This window comes from Ahaetulla prasina, chromosome 3, assembly GCF_028640845.1.
Source record: "Ahaetulla prasina isolate Xishuangbanna chromosome 3, ASM2864084v1, whole genome shotgun sequence".
Taxonomy (NCBI): domain Eukaryota; kingdom Metazoa; phylum Chordata; class Lepidosauria; order Squamata; family Colubridae; genus Ahaetulla; species Ahaetulla prasina.
In genome coordinates this window covers 98,276,198-98,291,315 of record NC_080541.1, presented here as the reverse complement: position 1 = coordinate 98,291,315, position 15,118 = coordinate 98,276,198, and the positions used below count along the sequence as shown (strand labels likewise).

Genomic DNA, 15,118 nt, shown 5'->3' with positions numbered 1-15,118 from the left:
TAGATATCATAGTTTATGGCTTACAATGGAATGTGAGCTCAGCTAAATCAGTGTCAGTTGTGAACCCATCCTCTGTAGATAATGCTTTTACTACATTTTTGACTTAGGTCATTCAAGAACTATTAAGAAATCAAAATATCTGCTATCAGAAGAGACAAGAAACAATGATTCCTATAAATTTGCCTCTGCTTGCTAAAAAGACTCAAAAATATAACTGAAATATCAAATTTCTTATTAAATCTGAATTATTTATTTTAAAACTGTCTACAAAGTTAAATTTTTAAAAATTAAGTTTTTGTAGGACTGTGTAGTATTTTGAATTTTGCTCTAAAGAAATGCATCAAAGAATATGGGAAGCCTTCTGTAACTCTTTAAAGTATCCACGTTGTTTCATAAGATTGTGTAGCAGCTGTTTTAAAAAGTTGAACAGATGTAATCACTGTACCCCTCCACATTCCTAAGCATCTTTGTAGAAGCAAATCTGAAACATTACAAAACTGCAGTATCTTGCCATATTTATACAAATATTGTCCTTGAAAAATGTGGCAGCGGTTTTTTTAACAAGAATTATACTATAGATGGATTCACAAGGACTAGATTTATCAAGTATTAACCGTACAGCTAAATGAGAAGCCAAATAGAGAAATTATGCCTCTGAATATCTGCTATATTTGGAGAAAATAGAAACAGTTGTCCAGGGGCCAATTCTGTAACTCAGTACATAAATTACATTGAGCCATTATGTGATTTGTCTATTTGATTTTATTACTGGCTATACGAACTGATTGTGATTTATTCCCTAAACCATGATTAATGAAAAATGATTTTATGTGTATTCAGTAGTAGTACTATGATCAAAGATGTTCCTACACTGGCCTAGTATAAAACTCCCCAAAGTTCTATTAAATATTAGTGGCTTGAGTGTTCTTGCCACTATTCTGTGACAATGTCCTTCAAATCCTGCAGACATTCTTGCATTCATTCCAGTTAGTCTCAAGAAAAGTTTAATGAGTATATCATTAAACTTCCTGGTTTCCATACAAGCTATAATACCATTACTGTATGATACCTACCGGTAATCATTTTATAATGTTATAAAATGATTTTATAATTGTCCTCTTTAAGTGACACCTAATCAAACCTTTTGATTAGGTGCATTTCTTTTATATTTTAAGCGATGTAGCTGCTTTTTGAGCTGTACAACTGAAAAACAATTGTTTGAATAAGTATTTTTATTTTCTTGATTGAATTTCCTTGTTTTCCCAATGGACACCATAATTTTGAATTTTTTAAACGATTTATACATCAGTCTGCTATTGCTGCTTTACTTTAGATAGCCATATCATTTATTTTTTATTCATATTTAACAGATAAATCAGGGGTGCAAAAAATGTGGCAGAAGGGCCACTAGCAAGAATTTTGAGATCTTCCTTTTTTTGCCTCTCACTAGTGATAAAATCTCATGTCCATGGGTTTTTGCTAATTGAATAGAAGTGTAGAATAGAATTCTTTATTGGCCAAGTGATTGGACACACAAAGTATTTGTCTTGGTGCATACGCTCTCAATGTACATAAAAGAAAAGATATATTCGTCAAGAATCTTAAGGTACAACACTTTGCTGTAACTTTGTTGCTTTTATCCTTACGATTTATACTGATATTGTTTCTTGATTGCTTATTTGTAGCCTATGACTATCATTAAGTATTGTATCGTTAAGTGTTAAATTTGTACCCTATGACTATTATTAAGTGTTGTAATACCTTGATGAAGGTATCTTTTCTTTTATGTACACTGAAACCATATGCAACAAGACAAATTCCTTGCGTGTCCAATCACACTTGGAATAAAAATAAACTCCATTCTATTCTATTCTATTCTATTCTATTCTATTCTATTCTATTCTATTCTATTCTATTCTATTCTATTCTATTCTATTCTATTCTAAATGATAGCCATAGGGAACAAATAAGCAATAAAATCATATTAGGAAACAGTAAGGATACCAGTAACAAGGTTACAGTCATGTAGTCATAAGTGGGAGGAGATGGGTGATAGGAACGATGAGAAGATTAATAGTAATGCAGACTTAGAATAGAATAGAATAGAATTTTTATTGGCCAAGTGTGATTGGACACACAAGGAATTTGTCTTGGTGCATATGCTCTCAGTGTACATAAAAGAAAAGATACGTTCATCAAGGTACAACATTTACAACACAATTGATGGTCAATATATCAATATAAATCATAAGGATTGCCAGCAACAAGTTATAGTCATACAGTCATAAGTGGAAAGAGATTGGTGATGGGAACTATGAGACGATTAATAGTAGTCCAGATTCAGTAAATAGTTTGACAGTGTTGATGGAATTATTTGTTTAGCAGAGTGATGGCCTTCGGGAAAAAACTGTTCTTGTGTCTAGTTGTTCTGGTGTGCAGTGCTCTATAGTGTCGTTTTGAGGGTAGGAGTTGAAACAGTTTATGTCCAGGATGCGAGGGATCTGTAAATATTTTCACGGCCCTCTTCTTGATTCGTGCAGTATACAGGTCCTCAATGGAAGGCAGGTTGGTAGCAATTATTTTTTCTGCAGTTCTAATTATCCTCTGAAGTCTGTGTTTTTCTTGTTGGGTTGCAGAACCGAACCAGACAGTTATAGAGGTGCAAATGACAGACTCAATAATTCCTCTGTAGAACTGAATCAGCAGCTCCTTGGGCAGTTTGAGCTTACTGAGTTGGCGCAGAAAGAACATTCTTTGTGTCCTTTTTTAATGATGTTTTTAATGTTAATGTTTTTTTGTTGTTAATGTTAATGTTTTTTTAATGATGTTTTTGTTTTTAGTAACTACTTTGACAGTTATTGAGAGAATTTTTGTTTAGCAGAGTGATGGAGTTCGGGAAAAAACTGTTCTTATGTCTAGTTGTTCTGATGTGCAGTGCTCTTTTGCATCATTTTGAGGGTAGGAGTTGAAACAGTTTAAGTCCAGGATGTGAGGGGGTCTGTAAATATTTTCCCAGCCCTCTTTTTGACTCGTGCAGTATACAGGTCCTGAATGGAAGGCAGGTTGGTAGCAATTGTTTTTTCTGCAGTTCTAATTATCCTCTGAAGTCTGTGTCCATCTTGTTGGGTTGCAGAACCAAAGCAGACAGTTATAGAGATGCAGATGACAGACTCAATAATTCCTCTGTATTAGAACTGTATCAGCAGCTCCTTGGGCAGTTTGAGCTTTCTGAGTTAATGCAGAAAGAACATTCTTTGTTGTGCTTTTTCGATGATGTTTTTGATGTTAGGTGTCTATTTTAGGTCTTGAGATATGATGGAACCTAGAAATTTCAAAGTCTCTACTGTTAATACTGTGTTGTCTAGTATTGTAAGAGGTGGAAGTATGGAAGGGTTTCTCCTAAAGTCCACCACCATTTCTAGTTTTGAGTGCATTCTATTTCAGATTGTTCTGGTGGCACCACAAGGCTAGTTGTTCAACCTCCTGTCTATATGCGGATTCATCATCTTGAATGAGACCGATCACTGTTGTGTCATCTGCGAACTTCAGTATTTAACAGATGGATCGTTTGAGATGCCGTCACTGGTATATAGAGAGAAGTGGAGAGAGCATACAGCCTTGTGGGGCCCCATGCTAATTGTACAGGTATCTGATGTGATTCTGCTTAGCTTCCTGTTAGGAAGCTTATGATCCACTTACAAGTGTGTCAGGTACCACTAGCTGGTTTACCTTAGTTAGAAGAATATCTGGAATGATGGTGTTGAATGCTGAACTAAAGTCTACAAAGAGCAGCCTTGTGTGGTCTTCGGAGATTCAATATGTTATAGGATGTAGTGCAGATCCATATTAACAGCATCATCTGTTGATCTATTTGCTTGGTATGCAAATTGCAGGGGATCTAACAGTGGATCCATGATGGTTTTCAAGTGGGACAGCACTAGCCTTTCAAAGGTTTTCATAACTACAGATGTTAGAGCAACTGGTCTATAATTCAGATAAATTTGCAGGCAGGATCTACAACCTTTATTATTCAATGACTCACTTACATAAATATTGAAAATACCACATGTAGAATACATTCAAATATATCCTTGTCATTATGGAACTTACAGGCAGGCAAAACCTTGGGGCTGGGAGATAAGAATTGTTTTTTGCATCCCCTAAAACTCTCTGTGTGGGTGGAGTCAAAGTATATATTTTTAATGGACAAGTTTTAAAGGGCAAATATATATGAGTAAACTTTATAGAAGTTCAAGGTTCCAATTTCATCCCCTAAGAACTTCTCCCACATTAGGATCCTTACCCTATCCACATTTGGAATGTATGCATGCTACATAAACCCCAATATGGCCCTTGAGTTAGCAGATGTGCATAATTTATCCATTATAGCTGTTTAAAATGTGAATAGGCATTTTCTGCTTGAGCATGCTTGCATCATAATAAGCAAATATGGTACCAAATCTTTTCTTTTTAAGCATCCAGAGATCACTTTGTCAGCATTTGCCAAAAATTGGTGACTATTTTCTCCCATTTGAGGCAGGAAACCAATAAAACTACTACCTATTGTCTATGCTAAGACAAACCTGATACGTTAAGGAAAAACCCACATATCTTCCTCATTCCTCATTCCAAGTAGAAATGGCAATTCTTGAATCTGAAATTATGCCAAAAACTGTTCTTGGTTAGATTCATTTAGTTTCACTAGCAAATTAAGCAGTGCCCACGAAACAAGAAATGTTAGCAGATGTCTTCTCAGTTGTCACACTGAAACAACTGCTTAAACATCACCAAAGGACATTTGTTGATCAAGAATTCTAGTAGAAATTTCTGAGTGCTACAGGGTTACAAGTTGAGCGGATCTCCAACCCAATGAAACCCACTTTAAGATATTGTCATATTCCCTTCCTTTTGGAGTTGCCTTTGTGAGATCAGTTTCACTTAGCATAGCAAATGTAGACTCCCAGTTGGTAACCCATATTGCCCCTTTCCTGAATATTAGTACTTGCATTGCTACTTATGGTACATTATTGCATCCACATTCAGTGGAACAAGGAGCAGCACCTGGTGGATCTCTAGGGGATCATATTCTCTGTTATCACTGCAACAAAGAGTGCAACCTCCAGCATATCACAATATCAGTGGGCAAGCCTTATTTTGAATAATTAATGTTTATATCCTAAATAAAAACACCCTTTTTAAAAATTAAACTCATATAGATCAAAGACTGGAGAATACAATATGGAGAAGAGATCAAAAGATGATAAAATATAATTATACCATAGTATTTGCACAGTTGAACAAACTGTTGAGAGATTGCAGGAAGGCTCCAGAAAGAGAAGATAAAACCCCTTAAGTTTATAGCTGAGTTATCACACTAATATCAGGAAGACTAGAATACAGGTTCCTGGTTGAGTTCAACTCTGTTCTTACTTAAAGGAACCTGGAACCATTGGAAGTCTGTTCTCTCTCTCCCCTCCCCTTATAGCTACACCCTAAATTTAATGTTGCATGAGATCATCTTCATGTAGAAATGTAGAAATGCTGCCATATGGGCTGTCTCTAGGCATACAACGTAAGGAATTAGCAGAAGGGAGGAGAATACATATTTTATAGCTGAAAGAAAGGAAGAGGAGAGAGATCTTAACAAGGAAAATCGAAATCGAACTGTAAAAAAAAAACTAAGGGGGGTTGAAATATGTGTCTTTCTGACAAATAACAGCAGCAGTCTTGAAAGGGCTAAATTTAGGAGCAATTCTTATTCAAACTCAATTGAACTTGCTTGGTTATTAACACTGTCGCGTCAAACGCCCAGTCTTTGGCGGGGACAGATTATAAAAAGTACCGTATATCCCCATTACAAGCGTGTTCAGGTTGGGTCTCTTCCGAATCTTGCTGGCTGGAAGACTGAGCTGGGAGCGGAAAAGGCTTTCTGATCAAACAATTGGGCGTCTATCTCCACCCATATAAACTTCACCGGGTAGCTATCGATCATTGTTGCCTCGTGAAAGCCTTCCCCATTGTCAGAATAAAGATGGCTCGTGGCAACTATTTCACGGGAGAGATTTAGAGATCCCTTTTACACACAGCCCCACTTTTCTTTCCTGATGCCAAAAAAAAACAACAACAAAAAAACAAAACAAAACCGAACGCAGCTTTTCGGACTATTGTTATTGATCGGTCAGGTAGGGTGGAGAGAAAGACGAGATTGGGGCATTTCTTTTATCACAGATCCAGGACTTCACAAATCTCAGTTGCAGACACCACGCCTTATGATGGCCTCCCCCAGAAAGAGGGCGCTCTTTCCTCCTCGCGGTTAATAAGGCTCAAAAACTAACGAAGGCATCTATGTATTAAAAGGGGATTCCCAGCTTGGATTTCGGCGGCCGTTTATAATGCGCTCTCAGCCAATAGCAAACGGTTCTTTTCTTCAGCGGCGCTCTCCAATCACCGCTCTCGACTGGTTCTTCCTGTGCAACCTGCCGAACGCTGACGGAGCCGTCCGGACCTTTCCGACTGGCTGCCCTCCCTTCATCCCAATGCTGCTCTCTGTCTCTCTCCGTCTTTTTTTTTTTTTCTCGTCCCTTGACTTCCCTGGGCGGGGATAGGAGTCTCTTCCTTCCTTCTCTGTTCCCACCCACCTTTGCAATTGCAATCAAGATGGAGGAGCGGGGCGGCTTCAGTTCTCGTCCAGAGCGCTGTTGCTAATGCAGCTGCTCCTGCCTTGGCTCCCCAAAGACTGCAATACCCTGCCACCAACTTGCACGTCCGCCGCCACCACCTGCTTTCATTCTCTTTCCCTCCCACCGGCTTGCTGCTGCTGCTGCTGCATTGATTGCAGCCCCTTCCTCCCATCAACATCCATGCGCCCTCCCTTCCCCCTCCTGCGATTGTCTCTCTCTCTCCCCCCCCCCTTTTGCTCCCGCATGCATCCATTGCTTATGCATGCGCCGCACACCCTGCCTCTCCGGAGGGGCTGCCGGGGGCTCTCCTAGAACGGTAATCGCTGAGCGCACACCTTCACGTCGGGTCCTCTTCCTATTATTGTAACCGTTTGCTGCTGCCTGTGCAATCGAGCCATCCATTCAGCCACCTCTTTCTCTTCCCCCCCCCATCCATCGTCCCCACCCCGCCACCTTTGCACCATCGCCACCCCACCATCGCCTCTCTGGATGGATTTTGTTTGCTAGGAGGTGAAAACCGGGGATCCGGTGGGGGGGGGAGGAAAAAACAACAACACAAGGTTTCGTTTTCCCGTCATCCTGCTGTCAGGATCTAGGAAGGAGGCTGATCATCGTGGCGGTAGTCGAGGGATCAAATCCGGAGGAGCCCCCAACCTCAGTCAGTAGCCATGAGCGGTTCCACGACCGCCTCCTCGAACAGCGGCAACGCGGCTGGGGAAGGGGCGGAAGACGCAGCCAAGGATTCCGCGGACATCGCGGCTTTCTTTCGTTCGGGTAAGTTTGCAAACCCAAAGCAAAATGTGCTCTTTCAGGGTGGGGTGATGATGATGATCAAAAGAGTTCGGAAAAGAAAGGGGAGATTCTCCTAATATTCTCTTCCTGGCTGTTTTCCCAACGGGTCCGGAATTGATGTATATACATCCGTGTTCGAAAGCCAAATTCCTGTCTGGTGATTAAAAACCGTGTCTTAGGAGGTGCTTCCCTTTCTAATACTTATGGAAAGGAAGAGATGTTGTCTTGGCCCCCAATAAAGATAATCTTCAACTAGCTCTGGTATCTTGTTGCAACAATCCCTCCCCCTTTTTTTTTATAAAGTCGTTTTGTAAAACTGAAGATAATTTTTTTTTTAAAAAAAGGCTTGGTTTTCTGTAGGTTGTAAAGATAGAAGGTGCGTCAGGCTTACTTGTATATCTTTAAGGATGATCCACAGTTGATTGGCAAGTGTTCCTTCCTCTCACTGAAACAAAAATGTGATTAAAAACCACCCCCTCCCAAAATTGTATATTTGAAAAAGCTGTGGGGAATTGGGTGGGCATCCGAACAGAGAATGGGCTCAATCCTATTGAATGCAAATTCATAATATCAAGGTGGGCTTAGAGGAACACTTTTCAAACATTTGAAATCCCCCTCTGACTTTGACAGATGAATCTTGAAGATCCAATAAACAGAGTGGAATCTGATAAGCCAGAAGACTCTTTATCCCTGCTGTGCTCTAAGTGTGCCTTAATGTCATAACCATGGCCTTGTTCAACAGCCACAATTCCTGATCATTGTAATTGCTGAAGATGGCAACAAATGCAACTCCTTTTGTTTTATGTTCCAGAAAAAGAAAGCATCTTGTTTTGTAGCCTTTGCAGGGTCTTTGGTAGTTTGTTTTTATATTTATATTTATATTTATATTTATATTTATATTTATATTTATATTTATATTTATATTTATTTTTATATATATATATATATATATATATATATATATATATATATATATATATATATATATATATATATATATATATATATATATATATATATATATATATATATATGTTTTCTGAGGTTTTCACGGGTGTTTGTATCGTAGGTCTTTGATTATTCGGGTTTTCTCCCACGTAAAAGTGTCTCCCGCCAAGACACTTCCAATTTTATGCGGAGAAAACCCGAATAACTAAAACTTTATATATATATATATATATATATATATATATATATATATATATATATATATATATATATATATATATATATATATATAAAAATTGTAACATTGTCCATTCTCATACTATTGAGTGCCATATTGATTACATGAAATGAGAAACTCTGATTGGGTTCACTTTTGGGAATATGGTAGAATGTGGACATCAAAACCCTTCATATTTATTGTAAGGTAGGATTTTTAGAGGACCTGATGGCAAAGCAATGTATGTATCTTTGAGACTTAAGCTGTAAAAAAAAGAATACTTCGACAGGAGGCAAATGCCAGAAGCCTTTCCTTACATGGTCACTCCAGCTGTTGTGGTAACCTTCTTGTATCCAGTTACAGTGGTGGTAAACTTTTCTTACTTTTTCTAAAGTGTGTTGATGGCCTACTGGAAATGGAAACAAAACTAATAAAAGCAAACAATAATTTCTTCAGACTTTATCCAGGAAGATATAAGCAAAAAGGGAATCTGTATTGTTCAAACTGTCAGCTTTTTGTGGGACCTCAGTGTTTGGAGCATAAGTCAGGGAAATATTCTAAAAGTTGTGGAGTGAGAGAAAGCAAGCATTCACTGGGATTGCCTTGGGGTATGTGCTTTGCATGATTGACATAGAAATGCTGTGTTATTTTTGAAAGTATGTATGTGTGTGCTGTTCCTGGGATACAAGTAGGAAGTGGTGGGTTTCTCTTTTGTTGCCTTGAGTGAAACTGACAGTATTTAGAACCAAAAGAGGAATCACTGGTGGTGTTAGACAAATTCAGCAGTTGGTCTGGCTTTATATTGTGGAGGTAAGGCCTCTAGAGTGGGGTGGGCTGTCATCACAATCTTTGCCTGTTGCCAAAGTATGCAGAAAGAAAAAAGCATGTCAGAAAACTACTTCTTGGAGTAGCTTTCTGAACACTCCTTTTCTTAACCAGTAATAGACAAAAGATGCATTTCTCCCTTTTTTTTGTGGCATTTTTTGCATTGATTAACACCACCTATATGTTGCTTATTATCTTTTCAGTGGAAAGGGGAAATGAGCAGCAAGCTTGGAAATGGAATGCAATTTAAAAGACTAAGCCTGCTGAGATCTAGGGAGACTCATTTCTTGAAAAATGAAATGCAGGGGGTTGAGTGAAGGTTGCCTGTTAGCCTCTCTTTGTGACAGGCATGTAGAAGGAAAACCGGATATAACTTGTTTACCCATCATTATTGGCTTGCTTGTACTTTCTTGGACAAAAACCAATGGGGAAGCTCATGGGCAAATGAAAACTATCAAGATATTGTGTTAGAGGCTTGTATTCACACCAGAAATGGATGTGCTCAGGCTACTTTATTGTATGTATAGTAGAGTAATGAATAATGTAGATTATGTAGATTATTTTAATGTAGATACATGAATAATGTAGATTCCCAGGATAGATATATGGAACCTGTTCTTCTGAAAGCCTCAGTTCTGTTTATTATTACTGTCACTGGGCAGCGCTCAGGCCAGAAGCTTCTTACTCTTTCCAGCTTTACAAAATTACTCAATACACAGCATTGTTTACAATACAATTTGCATTCCAGATCATTTGAATATCAGACAGTTTTATACTCTCACAAGGTCAGCATTATTCCAACTGGAATTGTCTAATTTGCTCTGCCTTGCATTTCAAAGATGTTTTGAGATTATGTGTGAATAGTACAAGGTTATCTTATTCTTGCATTTGGGCTACCTTTTGTCACTGGAGTAGCTTTGGTATAGTGTGGACTTAGCTATAAAGTTTAAATTGTAACTCCAGTTTTAATCATCTGAAGTTTAGGAAATGGGTGGCGTCTCTTCCTGGTCAAAATAAAGATGTCTTCCTCTTCCTCTTTGAATTCCATTATTCTTTGTTCTGTTTCAGAAATTATTTGATTCAGTATGTTGCTACCATTGGACTACTGGGAATCTTTCAATAAAAGCATAAGCATTTCTTGTTAGCACTGATGAAAAATGTGAAAACCTATAAAAATCACAGTGATGGGCAAATATTTCCTTCCTGTAAGAAGTGATTTAAAGAGCTATAGAGTGAGTCATGACCTGGCATATTCTAGGAGGAGATGGGATTTTTTTTTTTTACTTGTCATAGTTAAATCCTAGGATATCTAATATTTTTAATATATTATAGTATCCTGAGACTTGAAAGTAGCTTTTTGTATCAATGGGTTTATGCTATGAAAAGCATCCTAATAAGTATTTGAATAGGGAAATCCTGGAATTGGGAGCATAAGGAGGATAGGGAGTTGATATTCGGTATGAATATATAATAAGGGGGAGAGAAGAAATACAATCACTGGAAACTGGCAGAAAGGAAAGATTTAGAAAGATTCGAGGGGGAGGGGGAAGGGGGAGATTAAGCCAAAGAGCAGCGTTCCAAGCATGTAAGTAGGAGTATGTAGTTAGGGAGCAACAGTGACTGGTCTTTTAGGATTGCAAAGGAGGGAGTGGGCTTTGAATTTAAATTGATGCTGCAGCTGTTAAAAGACAGTTATTAGTCATTGGGAAGGATGAACTTTTTATGGCATGGAATGTATTGACTGGGCTGCCAGTTATTTCCACTGGGCTAGTTAGTCTAAATCAGTCTTAAATTCTGCTTGTTAGAGTTTGAGGTGTTGAGTAGCCTGATTAGAAGGAAAGAAAAGATTTAGGAAGACTAGTATGTGATGCTTTGTAATTACAAGTAGTGCTGCACTATTCTGAAAAAATCTGAGAAACAGTGAGATTATGCTTACAGTTGCTTAAATTCAGCCAAATTGAACGTAAGTCTGAATTGACAAAGTAGTATAATACAGAAATAGCACTTCTTTCTGTTTGTAAAATGCTAGTCTTCATCCCCATGTAGTCTGAAGATTGTGCTATGAGAAAATTCAAAGTATAAATTCGATACTAAGCTAAATGATAATCATTGATTAAATTTCTTGATCCTTTTTGAAGAAAGAAGATGCAACTATGGGATCTTCAAACTGAACTGTGATGTAGCAGAAGAAAAAAAAATCCAAGCCTACTTCCATCTTCTTTCATAAAGCTTTTCTTTCTATATAAGGTTGATGAGAATTTACTTTCCCCTGCCACCCTTGGCAGCTGTCTAATTTTTTGTCTGAGTCCAGGGCTACTCACAATTATTTTATATTGTTTGAACACATGATTTCACCCATCTCATTTAGCTTAGATAGCCGACCATTGTGCTCTTAAGGACATTTCTTTTTTTTTAAGCACATTTTTATTTCCTAAGAAACAGTAGATAGCTATCTCAGCAGGCTGTGGGAATGTTTCTATATATTTAAGAATAGAATAGAATAGAATAGAATAGAATAGAATAGAATAGAATAGAATAGAATAGAATAGAATAGAATAGAATAGAATAGAATTTTTTATTGGCCAAGTATGATTGGACACACAAGGAATTTGTCTTGGTGCATATGCTCTCAGTGTACATAAAAGAAAAGATACGTTCATCAAGGTACAACATTTACAACACAAATGATGGTCAATATATCAGTATAAATCATAAGGTAACAGATAAAACAACATTTGCCACCAGATCCAATATGCATCTTTTGAAAGAATAGTGTATCAAGCCTGTGTTCATAATCCTTTAATATATATATAGAATTCCTGCCAATTTTGTTTTAATTTGCAAAATTAATATTGGTGGCATTGTGGAGCTTGCATGTTAAAAAGCACCACTTTAATTAAATTCATTGTGTTAAAATATCTCTGGTTGTACTATATACGAGGTCTGAGAAAGAATTCTTGCCATGTTCTTCACCTCTCATTCTTTCCTATTCCCTGCAATTATATAATTTGACCCACTACATCTGATGTGCTGCTTAGCACTTCGTGGTCTACATTTTTAAAATGCCTTCTAAAAATAGATGGAGTGACTTTGAACAAACTAGATCAAGAAAAGTTTCAGAAGTTGTGTAATGTTCAAGGATATTTTTGTCTATCTTTTGAACTACTTTACATGGAATTAGTTTCTTTCTATTCAGTATTTTTACAAATCCCATGAGTCAGTTTGGTTAGGGTTAGGCTAAAGCACCAGGCTAGAAACTAGAATGCTATTACAGGTAGCCTTTGACTTACAATAGTTCATTTAGTGACCGTTCAAAGTTAAAATGGCACTGAAAAAAGTGACTTATGTCCTTTTTAACACTTACGACCGATTCAGTATTCCCATGGTCAAGTGATCAAAATTCAGATTCTTGGCAACTGGTTCATATTTATGACCTTATTTAGTTGCAATGCCCTGCATTTCTTCAGCTTTTGCGATCTTCTGACAAGCAAAGTCAATAGAGAAGCCAGATTCACTTAACAACCATGTACCTCAAATGGGCTAATTTATAGAATACATCCAAAACCCAAGACCCATGACACTCATAAAATTGAAACTTGAAAAATTTTATAAAACATTTTATGACATATGACAACATGTCATAAAACATTTCTGTGGTCAACTCCTGATGTTTGATTGTGCTATATATACAGTTCGACATGGGCTAATTTCAAGCAGACATATCTCTGAATATCTCCCTGAACTTTTCAAGTACATTAGAAACTCCGCCATTGTTGTTGAAACTCCAGCATTGAGAAATCTAGTAGGGGAATATCACTGAAATTATGATCCAAGGTGTAATGGGTTATCTAAGGTAAAGGTAAAGGTTCCCTTTAGTCGTTGCCGACCCTAGGGGACGGTGCTCATCTCTGTTTCAAAGCCGAAGAGCCAGCACTGTCTGAAGACGTCTCCATGGTCATGTGGCTGGCATGACTCAACCACCAAAGGCACACAGAACGCTGTTACCTTCCCACCAAGGTGGTCCCTATTTTTTCTACTTGCATTTTTATGTGCTTTCGAAACTGCTAGGTTGGCAGAAGCTGGGACAAGTAACGGGAGCTCACCCCATTACACGGCAGCACTAGGGATTCGAACTGCTGAGCTGCCGACCTTTCGATCGACAAGCTCAATGTCCTAGCCCCTGAGCCACCGCATCCCTTCATGGGTTATCTATTTATTGCTAAAACTCATGTTTAGTTTAACATCTTTCTTCTCATCCTTTTAAAGCAAAATGATGCTTTTCTGATGCTTTTCCTTTTGCAATTTTGTCCAGAACTTTTTAGTTACTAATATTTTTGCTTTGTTTATCTTTGGGAACATGGCAGACTTGTTTTCTTATTCGGAATGGAGTTTGTCATTTGAGTCATAAGGGTTAAAGCTTGGTTAATGCTTGGTGTGAGAGACCAACACAGATGAAGGAAAGCAGTGGCTATCACCTTGCATATTCTTGCCAAGAAAATTAAATGGTTATGTACATACAGTCATGAGCAGACTTTAATTCTCTTTAATTTCCACTTCATGATTGCAACAAGGTTTCTTTAATTTATCTTTTAGCTTTGACAGTTGCCTTGATATTTGGACTGGCTGTATTCTGCCTTTTTTCATTTTTCATTTATGTTTAGTGTTAATCTCTCAAGAAATTTGGAACTTCCCCCTTAATTGTTTTTTTTTTAAATAACCTTGATAATAACTAGAGCCAGTTTGGTGTAGTAGACGCTGGGCTACAAATCAGGGCATTGTAAGTCCTGCCTTACATATGAGGCTACTTGGGTGACCTGAGACCATTCACTCTCTCTCAGACGTAGGAAGAAGGCAGTGGCAAAATATTTATGAAACCTTGCCAAAAAAACTGTGGGACTAGTCCAGGCAGCTTAGCTCAAAAGCACATGTATGCTCTACTCTGGTTTTATTTCAGTTGATATAAATCTTTCACTGATTTATTTATTGCATTTGTAAATCTACCTTTTTTGTCTTGTAAGCTTAAAGTGGTGTCTATGAAGTTCACCTCTGTTTTGATCCTCACAATATCCTGAAATACATTGAGCTGAGAGAGAGAGAGAGACTAACTTAAAAACAACCAGTACTTCTGTAGCTGAGGAGGAATTTGATAGTCTCTAAGATGCATTTTAACTAATATGTTAGATTAAATTTGATAACATTTATAGGGAATCAGAGTTGTGATTTGCATCACGTCCCATTATTTAGAAACAAATGTTGATAAGCTCTATTACAAACACTACGGTTATTTTTTCCCATGTATTTTCTAACTTATAGCTGAAGTATTTCACAAGCACAAGTGTACTTATCCAGACATGTACATTATATTGTTGATGCTGCCAACCCTCAGTTTGCAGAATCATTCAGTGGTATTCACGTTTAAGAATTATTAATTATGTCTGAGCTTCAGAATCAATTAAGATAAACTTTATCTGATAAAGGCCATGTGTTCATTTGCACGCTGTCCCAGTATCTAGGTTCTGTTATTTTAAAGCAAATTTTGCAGTTAATTTAAAGATATTCTAGTATTACATCCCAGGCTGTGGACTAGCATTGGTCTGCAAAACACCAGGAACTGGGCCATACAAGTGAGCAAAGCCCCATCTGAACATGCATGGGA

At 37.6% G+C, this 15,118-nt stretch overlaps 1 protein-coding gene across 1 annotated transcript in view; it reads left to right on the top strand.

Annotated features, from left to right (window-relative positions):
- Nucleotides 1–6,155: 6,155 nt before the first annotated feature.
- TRIO (trio Rho guanine nucleotide exchange factor) overlaps nucleotides 6,156–15,118 on the top strand; it is a 319,986-nt gene continuing 311,023 nt past the window's right edge. Inside the window, exon 1 of the mRNA XM_058178800.1 lies at nucleotides 6,156–7,454. Coding sequence (XP_058034783.1) covers nucleotides 7,349–7,454 — 106 coding nt within the window. The 5' untranslated portion in view covers nucleotides 6,156–7,348. The remainder of the gene's footprint in view (nucleotides 7,455–15,118) is intronic.